This window comes from Streptopelia decaocto, assembly GCF_964273445.1.
Source record: "Streptopelia decaocto genome assembly, chromosome: 2".
In the NCBI taxonomy this organism is placed as follows: Eukaryota; Metazoa; Chordata; class Aves; order Columbiformes; family Columbidae; genus Streptopelia; species Streptopelia decaocto.
This window is the reverse complement of record NC_138655.1, coordinates 52,533,054-52,552,491: the sequence shown is the minus strand read 5'-3', so window position 1 is coordinate 52,552,491 and position 19,438 is coordinate 52,533,054. Positions and strand designations below refer to the sequence as shown.

At 40.0% G+C, this 19,438-nt stretch overlaps 1 protein-coding gene across 6 annotated transcripts in view; it reads left to right on the top strand.

The window, feature by feature from the left end:
* Positions 1-19,438, top strand: part of EPB41L3 (erythrocyte membrane protein band 4.1 like 3) — a 102,118-nt gene that overhangs the window by 66,329 nt on the left and 16,351 nt on the right. For 3 of the 6 annotated variants that reach the window (XM_082046335.1, XM_082046334.1, XM_082046332.1), the window contains exons 8-12: positions 60-147; positions 3,706-3,858; positions 5,724-5,821; positions 7,504-7,679; positions 9,784-10,004. In XM_082046335.1, the coding sequence (XP_081902461.1) occupies positions 60-147; positions 3,706-3,858; positions 5,724-5,821; positions 7,504-7,679; positions 9,784-10,004 (736 nt within the window). Of the gene's footprint in view, positions 1-59; positions 148-3,705; positions 3,859-5,723; positions 5,822-7,503; positions 7,680-9,783; positions 10,005-18,571; positions 18,626-19,438 lie in introns of all 6 variants that reach the window. The other 3 variants (XM_082046336.1, XM_082046333.1, XM_082046337.1) reach the window with 2 other exon arrangements.

Sequence of the window (19,438 nt, the reverse complement as noted above, 5' to 3'; positions counted from 1 at the left end):
ATTTTATTTCAGACTCTGCTTCCTTAACACTGATACTAAAATTGGTTGCTTTTCCTCAGGGGAATGACACCTGCAGAGGCTGAGATGCATTTCCTGGAGAATGCCAAAAAACTCTCCATGTATGGAGTAGATCTCCATCATGCCAAGGTAGGGACTACAGTTCTTTCAGCGATCGTCTTTCTCCTGCGGCATAGTACTTGAATCTGCATGGACTCTCTAATTAATTCTTTCTTTTTGTTTTGAGACAGGCAGTTTGTGGGATAAATCATGTGTCAACATGAGGAAAGGTGACTCATGGGATAAGCATAAATATATCTTGTAACTGTAATGACTTAGGCTATAGATTCAAAGATGTTGCACACCAACCTTTCATGTTCATTTAACCCAAATCCTTTGGGAAAATACTGAATGGATGGAGTAATGAGGAAGGATATTAGAAGCTGTCCAGTGAGTGATGAATTGTCATTTCATTCAGTTACATCTACAGTTTAATAAGGCCAACTACAGTATCTTATCTAGATAAGCAGATCATTTCTAACACTGCAGAGAACTTTCAAGCAATTATTCAGGTGCGCTGGAAACCTAATCAGATTGATAATAATGGGGAGTCAGCAGCTTGTCTCTCTTCTGAAGTGTGGTCATTGCAGTTGACTGGAAGGGCAGTAATTCTGCTAGAAATATTCTCCCATGATGAGGTAGTTTCTCGAATCATTGGCAAGTTAAACTATGAATAAAACATGGTCGTTCTTAGTGTGACTTGAGATAGCCACCTACCAGTCTTGTGTTGGTTGTCCATTTTTTGTGGGTTTGTTGGGGTTTTTTTTTAAGAAATAATTACTTTTTTTTTTTTTCTTCCACTGTTCAAAGTAAGGCTAATGGATTTTAACATCTCTAAGGTTAGCAAGCATCATTAATCAAATGAGTGCTGAACAAAGAATCCTGAGCTGTGGAGAGCACTGCATTTTCTGTAAAGGTCGAATTACTGTGAGTCTGTTTTTATGCTGTAGCAGATCCTTTCAAGAACCCAAGATAAATTTGCAGCTCGGATCTTGAAGGGGCCTGCAACTGTGTACCTGAGGGATTTCATAGGAGCTGTGCATGTGTGTTACAGAATTCAAGGCAATCTTTTGTGTTCTGTTAATTGCCTCCACTGAAAATGCAAAATCTGGGTATGGCTCAATGGGCAGCACTACTAGGAGGCATGCCACTGCCTTCCCTGGGTCTTGCAGGTAGGCACAAAGTCTTGAGACACATTGGGAGCAGAGATAGAAATGGATTGGTGAATGTCACTCAGTAGCTTTTTTTCAACATCCTTTGTCCAACACGAATCTGCAAAATCACAATGAAGCGAGTTCCTGTTCTAAATATGTTACAGGCTTCATTACTGAAAATTTAACACAGCATAGTATTAAGGCCTAAGTATTTTTTTTTTCAGAATATTAGAGAAAGACTGTAAAATTTAAGACAGGATATCCTGAGATAAAACTTTTTTTTTTTTTTTTTCCTAAAATATATTAGTATTCAGTTTTCTGGTTTTCATATGGAAAAACTCAGAGCAGGGTAAGTTGGTAAACAGGCCGATATCTCTCTACAGTGATGTCCTTAATTTAAAAAGCTGCAGTGCTAACTGCATTGGGTCTGTCTGTGGGTTAAGAAACCCAACAGTAATCTTGGAAACTGAGCTGAAGGTGGGAAAAGTAGATTCTGTGCGAGAAGTAATGTTTAGTTTTAATTAGGTGTGCCAGTGAGATCTGATGCTATCAGACGAGGGGACAGGTATCTCTGTGGATGTCTTTTTGAAGTCACGCTGTGGCAGATGTCTCTATATAAATGTCAATTCATTAAGGCTGTGCCAGTATCTTCAGTATTCAACAGATGCTGAACTCACCAGTTGCTGTTGAAACTAGTTTTCAATTATCCAACACAAGGCTACAATAAAAAAATGTGTTCACATAGACAGATTTGTCCTCTGGGCTGTCACTGCTCTGATGAAACCCCCCATTTGTATGCAGAGCTGCAGGGATGTGCAGCTCGGCGTCTCATGCCTTGAACATTACAGTGAACAGGTTCCTGTTCTGTTCAACCACATCGCTCCTGAAAAAAGCCAAATTCTTTAATTCTGGTTTCATTTTATGCCAGTAGTATCATATTGAAAAGCAGCCTCTGATGCTGACAAGTAACAGAAGCCGTGAATGGGCTTAGATCTACTGCAAAGGTGGGAATGAGGGAAGAAGGCATTTCTTAACAAGTTTTTGGGAAAGTATCTCAGAGGAAGGAGACTCCTGCACCGGCAGCTGTGTGCCACATGTGAGCACACATGCAATTCAGGCATTTGCCATGCAGTGGGATTACTGGCAATGAGGCTTTCTTTTTCAGAACGTATTCACTGTAGTTAGACATTACTCTCTGCTTAAGAAACTGTGAAATTGAAGTCCACTGAAAAAAAATTCTTTGTCACTTCTGTAGTACCTGACAATGATATCACACATGAGCTTTATTTAGAAAAAAATCTACTACTACGGAGTGATACTGTCATTGTTGGAACATACATCCTCTATTGGTGTGTTTTCTCACACTGAGGTTAATTTAAGGCACTAATTCTATGTTGTCTCTGATTTTTAAAATACTTTTTTTGCCTTTCAAGCTGTACCATAGCCTTTTCATCATGACTGACTATGCATGAGTTTGTGTTCTTCTTAAAATGTAATCAGAATTTCACTGTCTACCTAAAAGATGGCTTGTCAAGAAAACAATGAATTCATTTCATGATTTTCATAGGATGACATCTTCATAGCTTCTTTTGTCAGACGGTTGTAACTTCAAGTTATTTTAAAATAATTAACTAAAAACTCTGTGCTTTAAGGTAGATCCTTCTTTTTTCTGGCAGTATTAGTACTTATGTAAATGAAAAAAACAGAATTATACAATTTAGTGGTAATAGCAAACAGTGAAGGTTGTTTTTAGACGTTTTGAAGACTTGTAAAGGAAAGACAAGTGTGTAATTCTGACTTTAAAAATACCGATTTATCAGTATATTTGGATAAAATTGTGGCCAGATCTTTTATAGTGCAAATGTGTCTGACCTATATCTTCCCTGTCAAAAATGGGTTTTATCACAGGCACAGTCATACACTTTTAAAATTATCTTTCTGGTCCAAATGCCCAGCTTTCTGCTCACTGATCATTTTAAAGTGAAAATACTGAGCATGGGCACAACAGCATTAAGGAAACCAGCAAACCAACTAGAGCCAAAACGAACAAACTACAGAAGAAAAGTCCGTCTAAGGATACACAGGCTTAGTCACGGAGATGAGTGATGCTGGGAGAAGTAAATTTGTAAGCTGTCCTACTTACTTTCAATCTGGTATTTATGCTAATAGCACTTTTGTTTTTATTATGCTAATAAAATTTTGCTATATGGTTAATATAATTCTTTTAATAATGTCTAAACTTCCCCCCCTTCTTTTGGAGTCTTTCTGAAATACATGGAAATATTCACAACACTTAGTTTCTCTCACCCTGTCCAACCTTACTATTACTTGCATGAATGCAGTCAATGAGTAGTGTAGCTCTCAGAAATCAGGTCACTACAGCTGATGCATTAAAAAGACGCAGCTCAGATAGAAACACAGCATACAAGAATCTGTAGTACTGTGGGATGTAAGGAAATAAGTATTCAAAAAAGTGCATTCCTTGCTTTTCCAGGATTCTGAAGGAGTAGAAATCATGCTAGGAGTTTGTGCAAGTGGTCTCTTAATATATCGAGACAGACTCAGAATAAATAGATTTGCCTGGCCAAAGGTTCTGAAAATTTCCTACAAGAGGAACAACTTCTACATCAAAATCCGACCAGGAGAGGTAAGGTCGTCCTGACACACTTCAGTGAATGAACCTTCTCAAAAAAACCCATTTTTCTCATTGATTTGTTGATTTGTCATGTCTTACACCCATGTAATATTCCTCTCCATTTATATTTTTTAATTTGTGCTGATTTTCTTAGGAAAGATTAGGTAAATGCTTTATTTAAAATACAGGTAAAATCTTCTTTTGTGTTTTTCTGTTTACATCCATGAACTAACATAAAGAATAAATAGGGCCATCTGCACGTAAAAAGCTCATCCATATTATGAATACTTTGGGAATTTAAGTAACATATTGCTTATTCATGGAGTGCTCATTATCCACCATCATGTTGTATATTAAATTAGTATCTATTCTTCTTATCCACTAAGAGATGTAGATGGGCCATACCAAATTTTCTAAGTGTATCAGACTAGTCAACTTGGAGGTTGAATAGAAACCTGGAGACTGATAAAAACAGAGTCAAGCATCCATCATTCCACATTTTTAGTAGCTACACGTCTTAACTCTCCCAGGCCCGCAGAAGCCTGTGTTCTAGCTCAGGAGGTGATGTGAAATCTCATACAGTGAGTGCCCTCTCGTGGCTCAGCCGGATGAATAGCAAATACCTACCTCACGGGTTGAGCATGTGCTAACCCAGAAATAAGATGATAAATCTCAGGAAAAAATCGCAGGAGTTCAGGGTCATCTGAGGCAAAGGGATGTCTCCATTTCAAGTGCTGGTACAATAATTGGTCTGTGATAGATTGAAAGACCCATGCATATTTTAGAGTATGCAGCTGTACAGCATGACAGAAATCACTGGGATGAGGACTGGTGCTTCTCCCTTAATGCAGTGGGGAGTCCTGAGCCAATGTCTCCAGTGCTGGCTTCATAAGTCACCTGGGAAATCTGCTGGGGCACCCCACTGATGTTCCCGATGCCTACACTCAAGCTCTCCACCACTGAAGTCCTATTGAGCTCTGCTGATCTTGGTATGTGACATCCCATGACCAGGCCATAGTTCCTTATGCAAAATAATCGATGCAGTCTCTTTCCAAATCACATCCGACAGTAATGTGATTCATCATCCTATGTGTTACTTATATCATCTTTATTACCATGTTTCTCTCTATTGGCTCCCTGTAGAGATCCAGGCTTCCTTACAGGTGCCCTTCTGCCCACCTTCCCCTGGTCACAGCAGAGCTATGTCACCTACTCAGCTATCTGCACGTAGCCATCAGCGTGTTTCAGCGGTTGCAGTTGGCACAGCTTTTGCATCTGGAATATAAATCTGCAGCACAACCTAGAAAGGTCTCTTAGTATCCCCAGATGACTCTTCCAATTACCTGTCTTTTCCTCATCCTCCCCGGGAGATAAATTAGCTAAAAACACTGTGATTTACTGCCTCTAGTTCTTTCACTGTAAATCCCCTTAATCTAAGGCTGTGTGAGACCAGAACAATCCCTGGGGATTATTACTCCCCTCCAGGCTATTTTCAGGCTTCCCACTGTTTAAACTGGTGAAGTTAAAACAATATGGTTAAAACACGTAAATGATGTTTTTCTCAGAAGTCTCCCAAATCCTAACTGATCTCTTTGTTACTATAGGGCATAAAACATCACTGTCACTATCAAAAACCTCTTGCTCATTATCTCAGTTTACCCCCAAAAACTATCCTCAAAGCTTGCCTTTGATTATCACTCACAGCTTCTTTCCCAGTAGTCTGTAGAATATGTATATATGTGGTTATATACCTGAGCATATACATTAGCCCTTACAATGAGATGATACAGACGGAGGAAATTACGATGAACCTTTGTACACCATATGAAAATAGATGCACGGCATCAAATACATACTTTTTCTTTCTTCCTACCTAGTTTGAGCAGTTTGAAAGCACCATTGGGTTTAAGTTGCCAAATCATCGTGCTGCAAAGCGCTTATGGAAAGTGTGTGTTGAGCACCATACATTTTTCAGGTATGTGGGGTTTTTTTCCTAAAGGTGTGATATAAAATGCAACAGAAATGATCAGTTCTGTCAGCAGAGACAAAACCCTTCAAATCAAATTGTCTTTTTGATCATGAGGTATCTCTAAGCACACAATGGAAGGTTATTGCTTCTTCAAAATGTGAAATATTTCACCCAAATTATTCGTACTATTTCAGACAGATACTGAATGTTTAAAATCACCATATGGTCCAAATTAATCGTTTTGCTCTATCTGTGCCATGATATTATCAGCTGCTATAATTAAAGAGACGAAAGACTCTGCTGCACGTAAGCTTGTATAGGGAGAACAGCTTACATGGAAAGTTACTAGGGAATGCAGGTAAGAGGTTTTTTTGTGGTTTTTTTTTTTTTTAAAAAGGAGATTTTTATTAATTACATATGAAAATACAGACAGTAGTCAGTGGTGGGGTGTTTGGTAACCCAGAATACCCAATTCATAGCTGTAATTTTTGTATTACTGAGGGATTTTGCAGCTATATTTTTGACATTTAAGAAGACCTGAGAGAAATTTGGGGTAGTAGAATAAATGCTGTAATTAGATTGTGCTGAGATAGTCAGCGAGCAGATTCTTAGCAATGGGAACCCAAAAGGGTGAGATTTTCAACGGTGTGAAAGGCCATCCATCACTTAAAAAAGCCTCCCAAGGTGTTTGGGAGGACTCAACAATTGCTCTCCTTTCTTAAAGCTATTGGTTCAAGCTGTCTGTATGCTCATATGAAATGCAGTCTTAGTAGCTAAAGATCCAAAAAGAAACTGAGTGTGCATTTTTTTAGGTGTTTTCTGATTTTTAATGGAAAATCAATATCTATAGCATAAACTCTATAGTAGGAGAATGAGTTCTTCAGCAAATTCTCATAGCCAAAATACAAATGGTGGGAAGGCTCTAACCTGAAAAATGACTGTGATTGAAGACTGCCCTGCATTCACTGGAAATCTGTTCTGGCTCTGTCCTCAGCAGAGCAGCACCATGTTAAATTAGAAGTATCAGAGATCTGTATGTATCTCAGTCCAGACCAGAGTCCTTGATACAAGGGAAGATCTTCTTTTTAGTTTTGGTGATTAGAAAATAATAAATCTGATTTTCAAGCAGGAAGGGACTGAGTGATTTACCTGATCGATCCTGCCAGTAGTATATGCTTGTCTCAAAGCTTAAGCCATGCATGTCTAAGTACACACAGGCGGTAAATGAAAGTGTGAATGGCTCATTAAATCAGTTACGGTTCCTTTGGTCACTCCTCTCCTGTTCCTTGGATAATTGTAGTAATTCTAGAGCTAATACATGCCAACGAGTGCTGACCTCCAGGGTTGTGTGCATTTATCAGACCAAAACCCACCCAGGCCTGCCTAGCATAGGGACATGATTGGAAAGTGTGGGGTTGGAATCGATGATCTTGAGAGTCTCTTCCAACCTAAATTATTGTATGATTCTATTGCCTGTTACAAAGAATTCAGATCTTCAAATTTATTAGCTAAGCAGTTTTGTCATGCTGCATGAGAGGCATCCTTTGATTCCAGTTTAGCTGCAGACCCATGAGGCACAGGTTATGATGGAGAGTGATACCCAACAGTTGTCTTCTCTCCTCTGCAGTAATTATGGGCTGATTATTGTTGGAGGGGGTGTAACAAGTGCACTGTTTGGTGTGTTTTAGGCTCCTCCTGCCAGAAGCACCTCCAAAGAAGTTCCTCACACTGGGCTCCAAGTTTCGCTACAGCGGCCGGACGCAGGCACAGACAAGAAGAGCAAGCGCCCTCATAGACCGTCCCGCACCTTACTTCGAGCGGTCTTCTAGTAAACGTTATACTATGTCTCGCAGCTTAGATGGGGGTAAGGTCCTCTCAATTGACTTTGTCGAAAGTTATCATCATGGTGATCGCTGCTTTAGATCAGGTATAAACTTCTTCTCCTTGAGCATCAGCTGAGTGGGGGCTCCAAGTACCTGCACATTCACTGCAGGGCTAGGGGAGGATGCAGAGAAATATTGTGCTAAATGTCCTCCTGTGGTCCTTACAAAGTGTTGCCTGGATGAGGTCCTTGGGAGCCCACTCTTTGTGGAACTTGTCTCCTTGGCCTCACACCTGCAAAGCACTTCCCTGCTTTGGGGAAGGACAGGACACCTGGACCTGCTTGCCCAAGCGACTCAGGCTTCAATGCTTTTTCATGGTTTGCATGAGTAACTGTTTGGGTTTTGGTTTAACTTGGCTTTTTTTCCTGTGTAGGTTTTTCATTCAAGTATATGTTACAATTTGGAAATTAATTCTTTCCCTTGATTGAGTAATAACACTTGCTTCCAATTACCTTGCGTCCTAGTCGGATGAGTGCTAACAGGCTTTTTCCGTACATGACTTCTGAAGGTTTGAGAGAGAGAGTAACATACGCAGGTTTATAGTATGTCCTTCCTCCTCTGCTCTTTCTCTGATTCACGGAGGTCGCAGTTCTGCTGCTCCCTTAAGTGAAACCAGCCTCTGATTCAGAGTCTCAGCTGCTTTGTCAGCTGTTACTGTTGTCAGCTATTGAGTAAAAGGAGGTTGTAGCTTATTTTTGTGGAAAAAAAGGACTGAGACTAAATTCAGAATTGCTGCAGTTCTTTTTTTTTTTTAAAAAAAAAAAGGTTAATATCACAGAATATCACAAACAAATTGCAATGAATATAGCTGATGGTGGGGAGGGGGAGATGCTTTGATTTAAAAGTACTGGTGACAAGCCTTCTTTTCTCCCCATAAAGGTGCTGCTTGTCATTAATTATTTTGGAATCTTCTAATTCTGATGTGCTTCTTGCTCGTTACCAAGCAACTGGTGACCTGATTGCTGTGCATGTCTCAAAGCAGAAATTATCCTTCTGCGTTGTTTGTAACATCTAAACAAGATGTCTCCCTCTGCTCCCTTTGCTTTCTCCCGCCTCCTAAGCTCATTCCCAAGAGCCAAGATCTCTGAAACGCTTTTCCCCAGCATTTGCTAGACTCTGCAAGGGTTTTATGATGTTAATTTGTGTAAGTGCAAATGGGGAAAAGAGTTTTTCTAATCAATGCTTACGATTTCGTCACTAATGTTGTTACTATAATGCAAACGTGGCTGTAACATTCTGCATTGTGATTACACTGTGATCCTGGCCCTGTCATTTGTTACAGATCCAAGTAACTTTATAAATTTGAATAGTCCTGTTGACTTAGAAGTTAGTTATACGACAGTGAAGAGCAGGGTATGGGTAAACATGAATGTTTTGATTACATTCTATCTGTAAGTTTACTATTTTTTTCAAATTCATTTATACATGTTTAAGTTTTCTGAATTATCAAATGTTTGCATCCTAAAATATTCTGGTTTCATCCACCGAATTGAATGCCATCACTTCCCAGATTTTTTTAGGATAATGAGCTCACTTAACTGGCAGACTTCAATGCTTGATAATACAAAGATCCCGTTTCTTTATTCTCAGATATTATTCTTGTGTTACATCAATATTGTCATTTCCTGCAATGCAGCATGTTACTTACCATGCATTTGATCTGCATTGTTATATTCTGACAGATTTAAAAAAAAACCTTTCCACCCCCATGGCTGATGTCATAGCTGGTTTTCCTTATGTTTCCTGCCTGATAACTGTGGCAACATGTTGATTTTTTTCTGATGTTTTACTACAGTAGCACTTTAAATGGCTTGCTAACATTTAACGATTGTATACTGCACACATTAGCTACAGTAATGTGTGTATACACATCCGTAATATATGTTTATGCATATAAAAGCTACAAGCTTTATTTCAAGTAAACAGTTTATTTAAATGTATGCACATGCTTCTGTTTTTTTGAAACATGACATAGTTGTGTTTTCAGCAATATCTTGAATGTTTTACTAACCCAGCTCTTTAATTTGACACAGCTTCTTGGCAAAAGCTATTTCAGACTTTCCCTCTTTAAATATTTGCTTTTAGCATCAGTGAATGAAAACCATGAAATGTACATGAAGGATTCTGTGTCTGCTGCAGAGGTTGGTACTGGCCAGTACGCCACAACAAAGGGCATCTCTCAGACCAACTTGATAACCACTGTGACTCCAGAGAAAAAGGCAGAAGAAGAGAAAGATGATGAAGAGGGCAAAAAGAAAAGAGCAGAGGAAGTCACCCCCGTCTCGGCAATACGCCATGACACCAAGGTAGAGTTTTGAGGTTTTTATATTAAACTGACCTGCCTGGAGAGCGCTCGGAGAAACACAGAACTGTTAGGGAGGGAGAATATTCCTAGTTCAGTGAAAGGAAATTCGGACGAACACGTTTGTATGTATGTGTATATACACGTCTTCAGTCAATATTTTTATGGTTCTTTCTCCTTTTCTGTGGTGTTGTAAAAGTCAATTCCTGCCTCAGACTGTTTTTTGAAAAGTAAATCTGTTTGACAGTCAGCACAGTGGTTTTTACACAGCATTGAAGAGCTCTTTAGGAAGTACCCAAAAGTAGCCTCACAGTGCATGTTTTGCTCTTTTGGTCTTCAGCCATATTTTAACTTCAGTATGGGCATCATTTTTTGACAAGGCAACCAAATACTTCTGTGTTCTTGTATGTAGCTCTGTGCTTTAACTGATTGTATTTTTCGTATTTACTTCCCATAACGCTCTGGTTCCTTGCGTGTTTTTCAATGAGCATTTTTTCTCTATTAACTTTTGGATATTAATATACTATTATAAGCTTTTTTCTCTTTCCCTGGCTTACAAAAGCATTTTCTTCCCTTATTTGAATTTTTGTGTTGGACAAAACTGTTTTTCTTGATGATTCTATGCTCAGTTGTTAAATTTGATTCATCTCTCACCATCTCCAATCCCACCACTGCTGCATACATGTACAGACATGGCGACACATTATATCCACTGAGTTATTAAGAAGGGGTAAATCAAACAGAGAGACAGAGAAGAAACTGAATTATAGAGACTGTCAGCGAAGAGAAATAAGGTAGAATCAGAAAGGACTGGGTGTAAAATGTCCTCCATTTCTTTTGCATTGAGGAGAAAAAAAACAGAATATGAAATATTGAATCTACAGTATCATTCAAAAAGTGTACTATGGAATGCACTTGCTAAACAGGTAAGATTTTCCCTCTTCATTTCTGAGAAAAAGCCTTAATGTATACCTTTACACCAACAAAATTGTCAGGCATGCAAATGTTAGAACCTGAACTTCTACTCTTGTCATATAAGGCCACAATGAGCTACACAGCTAAAGGATCAAGTCCTCAAAAAGCGTTGCAATTAAGGTACCAAAAATCAAAACCAAATTGAATTACTGAAAATTTCAGATGAGAAAATATTTTCTTTTCCAAGTGTGTGCTGTAATTGTAGCATTAAAAATAGTCTCTGTAAAAACTAGAGTCTTCTTGAAACTCCATTAGTTTCTGAATGGAGAAACATTGACGAAAATCAAATATGCAGAAAGTAGATGATAGAAACTAATTTTGTCCCAAGTGTTTGTTAATTTAGGTCAATGGAGAGATCAGCTGCATTTCAAAGATCATCTGTTCCGTATATATGCCTAGAAATAAAGATATTTTTAAGATAATATTTTGATGGTGCTTATACATAAACAAATAAATGATTTTTATCTACCCCCACTTGCCAAGAGGTGGGTTCTGTTTAAACTACCCACTAATAGATCTTCAGTTCTATAAGCCTATAGGAGCTATCAGTCCTCCTTCCACTAGACCTGCTAACACTTTCATCATTTATTATAAGGAGAATAAGGTCTCAAGAATCACAGGACAAATTTGACATCAAATTCCTTTTTAAGGGTTTATAAATTTTATAGGTAGGTTTTCAACTTTTCCACTAAGACGTTTTCTTTTGTTTTATCCATATGTTTAAGTACCAGAAGTTATTCTAAATATTAACACTGCAAAGATGTCAATAAGTGAATAGTCTGTAAAAGCAAAGAATAAATTTACTTTGGCATTTTTGCCTTTACAATATAAAGGAAAGTTCTGTGTATTCAGCTCACATAAAGCCTTGTGAGTCCATCAGCATTAAATTTTGACTTGAGCTTACTACATTAAGCCCATAAAGAAGACATTTCTAAGCAGTTTGAAGTTAAGTTTGGTTTTGGTTGCTTAATTTGGGAATACAGATTGCCTGTACTGATAGATTGGCTTTTTAACTGTTCTGGTTAAAGAAGAGAGACAAGCACAATATTAAGGGGAGGGGAAGGAGCTTTTCCTTGTAAATATTTGGCTTAAATCCCATTCCTACTGTTAATATACCTCAAGGGTGTCAAACTCATTTTCACCGGGGGCTACATCAGCGTTACCATTGCCTTCAAAGGGCCGAATGTCATTTTAGGACTCTATAAATGTAGGAGTAGTTACATTAATAGAGTCCTAAAATGACATTCGGCCCTTTGAAGGCAACAGCAAGGCTGATGTGGCCCCCAGCGAAAATGAGTTTGACACCCTTGGTATACCTGGTAAAGATTAGGCTTAGGATCTAACATTGGTGCAATGGGTGCCTAAATCCTGCTTGTTGGCTCAGATTTGGCACCAGCCTGTACAGTCAAATGCTGTTTTGGCTTTGAAGCCGTTCTGCCCTGGGGAGCTGGGAGAAGCAGTGGGAGTGAAATGCTTTTTATAGCTCCTCAGGGAGATGTGTGGTGGATGGAGCACTTAGGGTTTGATCACAGAGCCAACGTGCCTCTTCAGCCAAGTGCACTTAGTTGACTTCAGCCAAAACATAAGTCACTCAGCATCATGGCAGGTCTGTTGTACTGGTGTATTTTAGTGGCAATGGCTATTGTTGTCCTTCTAAACAGCAGTCGTGGCTGCCCACAGGGACCATGTTTGGTGATGGATAGATAGTGGTGAGCACCCCTCTTGCTGACTCACCTCCCTGCACCTACCAGTTTCGTATCCTTGAATGACCTTAAAGACTGGCTGAATGCCTACAAGCAGTGTATCAAAGCAAATCCTGCTTATTGGTAGCTGATATTCTTTGCATTTCTGTAAGAGGTTTAGCAAAAGTGTTGAGTACTTTTTTGCCTCTTCACTATGGGTAAAGAGTCACTTTTTGACTTTGGGGAGATGTGGCTCTGTGGGCCACAGACCTCTCCCTGGTCAGCACCCCTTCAGATCCCCAGTGAGAGAGCAGAGGGTCTGCCTATGAAAAACCATCAGCTCCCTTCTTTCAATGTGCTGCCAAAGCAGTGGGGTGCAGGGTGCATGGTCAGGAGGGGGTCACTCCCCTGGCACTGCCTGCTCCACCTCACAGTGGGCAGGGGTGCAGACAGGGCTGTGCAGAGACCAGCCTGGGCAGGGATGGGAGCTGCGCTGAGGAGCCAACTGCTGGAGTAGGTATCAAGCTAGTACAATTTTTTCCATTGGTAACAGCTGGCATATAGATTTATGCCCCCTCAAACCAGAATGTGTTTTGTTTAGGTTTAGGATCTACCTTTTTGTTTTTTGGTGTTTTTTTTTTGATATTGTAATGGAGGAATTTGGGCACATAGAGTTTTTAAATCTTTAGGGTTTTAATCATTGCTGCTGAGGTTGTCGAAGGCACAGATGGGAAGCATCTGTCCCCCCCAGGTCTGTTCCTGACTGCGGGAGTGCTGTCACAAGCAGTGTTGGTATTAGAAATACATTCCTTTATTTCTTTGTTGCTCTCCATGTACTTCATGTTTGAAAGCTCCTTATGATCTGAAGCCAGTCTTATAGTAAGTGGAAACTGACAGCACCTGAAACTGCACATATAGCTGTGAAGGCTCTCATGTAAATCCTGTGCTGCAGATGACTAGAGAAATGCTATATCAAGAAGCTGCCTTTTCTAAGCTGTAACCCTGATTAACTAATACTTGCAATGTGTGGCATGGGAACATGCACCATTTAACTCAGTGGAAAACTGTGGTGTTAAAGCACTGTTTATAATTTTATATATATATATTATTTATCATCACGGAAGAAAATTAACTAATTACAGTTTTCTTTTTGTCCTTTTGCTTTTGCGCCTTGTTTGCTGCTCTTTTCTCTGTCACCAGCCATCTTTGCTTGGCACTGACTCCTGCCACCCCTTGCCCTCCTCCTTGCAGCCTGGCCCCCATGCATCTTCAGCAAAGCTTCGCAGGAGATGCAAGGAGAGCGCTCGAACAAAGTCCTTAGGTTGTGAGGCACCCAAAGAGAGTGCTTCAAAGCACGGCGAGCCAGAGCCGGACTCTGACAGAAATGGCCGAGTTTGCTCCGCCGAGCAAGACATGCCTTTCGGCTATAAGCAAAAAGCCGGCAAAGGCGGAACGTTGTTTTCCTTCTCCTTGCAACTTCCAGAGTCATTTCCTTCCCTCCTGGATGACGATGGCTACCTGTCGCTCCCTAACCTCTCCGAAACCAACCTCCTGCCTGCCAGCGTGCAGCACTACCTCCCCATCCGCTCCCCTTCCCTGGTGCCCTGCTTCCTCTTCATTTTTTTCTTTCTGCTCTCTGCCTCTTTCTCAGTGCCATACGCCCTCACTCTCTCCTTTCCTCTGGCTATGTGCCTCTGCTACCTGGAGCCCAAGGCGGCCTCCTTGAGTGCCTCACTTGCCAATGACCTGAGTGACAGTTCAGAGGAAGAGGTGTGTACCTCGGCATCGAACACACTCTTTTTCGTGTTCAGTGCTTCAGTCCTAACCAGTGTTAGATTGCGGCAATAGTGGTCCTACTTTCAGAGCCTCATTTCTGTCTGTGCTGATATGTTAGAAGGGGTGGTTTGGGGTTTTTTGGCTTGGGTTTTGGTTTTTTGTTGTTTTTTTTTTATTGTTTTGGGGTTTTTTTAAATTGTTTTTATTTTTTTCTTCTTTTTTATTTTTCTTGTGTTGGGAGTGCAGCTTGGGGCACAGGGTTAGGCACAACACTGTGTGGAAGTGGCTTGATTTGACCTGTGTTGGCTGATGCACAGTGACTTGCACTAAACAAATTGCCACTGAGCAGCTCTGAAGTATTGTGTATCTGAACCCACTGAGACTATTTTCTTCCACCTGTCCATTTATACTAGGGTTAGAATAGTTATCTAAATAGTGGAAATAAAGTATCATTCCCTGCATAATTATATATGCATGCATATATATGTGTGTGTATATACATTATATTTATATGAATAGGTTGCTGATAATAATGGGCACCCTCACAAACTTCGGGGTGTTTGAAATTCAGATAGACTTAGGTTTTTGCAAGGGGCTATCTGTTGTACCCTGAGCCTAGAAGAGACTTTATGATCCGGTGAAACCTGGATCTGGGTTTTCAGCCTTAATCCTATCTCTGCTGCAGACTAAATTGTTTTCCCATGCTTAAATCCAATGTATCAGTGAGAGGTCAGATTGGGACAGCTGTTCTGCAGCTGTTGGGCGAACACGCCACGTGGGCCGCCTTGCCGTGCACAGTGTTATATTAGCACTGCCGAAACCAATGCCTCAAGCCATCAGGGTTATCACAGGCAGATGAAACAACTGCAGGAAGACTCCACAGTGGTTCTGGGAACTGTGGAGATGATAAGATATCCAGAAGAAGGAAAGGAATCTGCTTGTTTAATTAACAGAGTAACTGGCATCTCATTTTTTTTTCTGGTGCTTAGTTATTCTTTGGTAACAGAATAAAATGAGTTCAGTTTTTCCTCATTTTTACTTTTTCCCTTCATCATCAAATTCAAAACTATGGTTTTGCTTTGTATGAAAAAAAAAAAAGAAAAAAAAAACAAACAAAAAGGACAAAACAAACAAACTACAAAAATACCACAACAGATCAGATAATCACAGACCAGTTGGCAGTTTGTAAAAAGCCATTTTGGCCACTTGTGGATGCCATTTCAGTAGTTGTCTTCAATAAACCAGCTTGTGCATCTAAACGTTTGTGTAATCTGCTGCTGTTGATTTTGTAAGACTTGGTGCAGGATTTTATTTCCTTTATATGGAAAGTCAAAAGTCGCATCAATTTATCTTGTAAAAACATTGTCTTTAGATGCTTTTGGCTCTGTGATGCCTAACAACTACATAATAATGTGCAATTTCTGATAAAAGGCATCCAAAATGTTGCTGTCTCATTTTGTTTCCTCATTTTGAGATAGCATTTAGGTCTCAATTTGCATTAGCTCTGCACTTGGATTAATCTAATAGCAATAACAGCATTAATGCAGTGCCAGTTCCAGAGGCAATAATGAGGCTGTGTTTATGTAATACATTGGTCTGTTCCTTCTTCCAGAAATGAGCACTTCTTTTCATTAGTAAAGGTAGGAAGTATTGAGCATAAAAATGTAAAAAATAGGCTTTTTAGTGTTGCTCTTTTATGAGGGTGGTTATTCTGGCAGACAACACAGACTTGTGCCTAATCCAGGGGGTATTTCTTGTTCAAAATATTGCATGAAAGTGAGTATGTTTTAAACTCGGGCATGTCTGCATTACGTTGGCAAAACAAATCACAGCAATTATGATGGCAAGTTAGAGGAGGAGCAGCGGCAGCATCTCAGGAGACAGCTGCCTTCCCTTCCTGCTCCATCCCTCGCCCGGCAGCTGCCTGACATCCAGCACAGCCCGTCCCGGGGTTGAGCCCAACCTTCCTCACTCTCCACTCAAGAGGAAACCTGCCTTGCTGAGCCTCAATTTGCCATTCCCTGCTCTGCAATTACCCCAGGTCTTTCTTGCAAGTAACTCAGCAATGCTGACTTGGACTCCATGGGTGTTGATTGGCCTATTAGCAGACACTTATGTTGCAATGAAGCGAATTTTATGCCTTGTTTAGGATTTCGGTAATGTTATGGTGAAAGACATACCAACCTTGTTTTTCCCCCAGTCAGAAAAGATTGCACGCAGTGATGCAGAAGGCTGCAGCCAGTATCCTGGTCCAATCTCATACCTTGCTGAGCTCCCTTCTCCCTTGATCAGTCCATCTGGAGGCAGTCTATGCAGTCAGAGGCAGAATTTCTTCCTTAGATTTCATTAGCTTCTGTGTTCATACCTTAGCAGCTAATATTGATTTTTTTTTTCTCTAATGTTCCCAACTTCAAGTTCTTAAATGAATCTTATGTGCCAGACTCACATGTTACAGTGCCTTGACACAAATCTTTTAATTCCTTTTAAATACCTAGATTCATTATCTCATTTTTTAGAACAGGAGTGACAATGCATAGATTTTTTTTTTTTTAATATTGCCATACTTTTACAATTACCTACATGTGAGACTCTTCCTTAATAAAAAACAATTTCCTAAAACTTTAGTGGAGTTGACCAGCTAAGTAGACCATTTGGACATTAAAATAAAAGCAGTTTGTCTAGTGAGTGGTTTTTGCTTGAAAAATCATTCATGCACTTACCAAATAGTCCAAAATACCTACTTATTTTTCTGCCTGTCATACAAGCAGTAGAAATTACTCAAATGAAGGAATAATAGAGAACAAAGCAATGAAAAAAGATCCAAAAAGCAGTTTTATGTAACATTGCAGTTGTCAGAAAATGAGAGAAGATAGGAAATAGTTAAGACTGATATTAATACTTCATCCACCAGTATGTTGTTTTTTTCCTCTTGTTTCATACTGATGTGATGTATGGATGAGATGTATTGTCCTAGTTTTAAATTACCTGCCTAGCTTATTTTAGATTACATAAGGACCATAGAAAATCTCTAATCTAAACCAGAGCTTTCACTGGTGTTAAAACAACTTGGATATGCCAATTTGGGGCAGTAGGAAGCACTTTCTTTACTTACTAGTTCTTCATAAGCTTGAATAATGACAAAAATAGTCATTTGAGTTCTCTTCTCAGCCTATAGCAAGCTACACTCAACTCTGTTTATTAAACCTAGACACTTGTGTTCTCCACTGAAATGTTCTTCACAGTGTCGAGCAAAGCAGGGATAGATCAGTTGGTGCAATGCTGTGCTTTGTTTCATTTTTATCACTTGTACCTAGTAAGTGTTTTGGGTGGGGGGAGTTACTTTTATTTTTTTCTTGCTTTCATCCATATTCTTAAATGGAATGAGAAGTATTTTTGATTCTTTTAATGGTGATTTTCTTTCTTTTACTATCATTAAAAATATCAGCTGCTCTTTATTGGAACCAAGTGGGATCTGAGCCTTACCATTACTCCACAGACAGACAGTAGATGGGCTGGGGGTATGATTATTTGAACTCCTTGGTAATGCAGACAGCCTCATGGCGTATAAATGTGGAGATAAGAATAACTTCTGTACAAATGAGGGGCTGAAAGTCAGGTGACTGTTAAAGTAGCCTTTTTTTTTTTAATTATCTTTTCCCGCTCCAGATAAAAAGTCAAATATCACATTAAACTATATTGACTATAATGAAAATTTGATCAATAAATTTATTTTTAAAAAAGCATGATGGGAGGAAAAGTTTGTTTAGAAAAATATTCGCTCCTTTTCTGTTTCCCCAGATTTTTTTAAAGCTACCTGGCTTTCTTAAGAAAAAAAAATCTGCTATTCAAATACCACTTTTCCAGTAATGTTTTGTTTGGCTTATAAATTTGTTCCAGTAAAGCCATATACTGTGTACAGTACGCCTCGAGTCTTCCTCTGAGTCTGTTCTGTTTACTAATATAGCGTTTTTATTTTGCTTCTTTGACTTGTGCGTGGTTTGAAAAGCAATGCTAATGCAGTTCGCAGGGATGTTTGAATTTAAACAGCTCTCCATGTGAGCCGCGTGTACTGATGAGCTGGGTTTATTCTTTATTCCTGCCTTCCTCTGGGGACCCGCTTACTTGTCTCACCAAATAGACTGACAGTGAGCAGACGGATACCGCAGCCGATGGTGAGACCACTGCCACCGAGGTTTGTACAGTCTCCCGCACCCAGTTCTGGCAGGGGGAGAACGTTTTGCCTCATCTCTTCCCCACCCTGAGTGCCAAACCACATGTCCTCTGCAGCAGTTTGAGATCACAGAATGTCCTGAGCTGGAAGGGACCCACAAGGATCGAGTCCAACTCCTGACCCTGCATAGGACAACCCCTAAATTCACACCATATGTCTGAGGGCATTGTCCAGTCTCTTGTCAAATATTGTCAGGCTTGGGGACATGACCACCTCCCTGGGGAGCCTGTTCCACTGCTCCACCACCCTCTGGGTGAAGAACCTTTCTTAATGTCCAACCTGAACCTCCCCTGGCACATCTTCCTGCCATCCACAGGGATCCCCCTCCACACCTGTACCTGTGTGTGGATGTGAGTGCCAAAGTTTTGCTGGGGGAGTCTTCGACACTCCCTGCGGGTTCCTCCTGTGTCTGTGTTGGGTTTGGAAGCTGCAAGGCCCATGTGCTGTGCAGATCACAAGGTGGTGGCACTGTCCCCCACACCAACACTGCTCACCTGGGTTGGTCATGCTTGCCAGATTGTCCCCCAGGTTGTTCAGTTGGCTTGTTTGCTCTTGTAATCTGCAGCCCTTGTGAGATAGAGAGGGGGGAAAAAAAGCAGTAAAAAGCAGTTTTCAAAATTCCTGAATAAAGGTATTTCCAGATTTTAAACATCTAAGGTTTTCCTTGAATGTAATTTCACATGTCATCTTCACATATTGTCACCAGTAGTCCAAGTATTGTCTTCAGAGGAGGCGCTGTTATATTTTCTCTGCACTGAGAAGCCTTATTCGCAC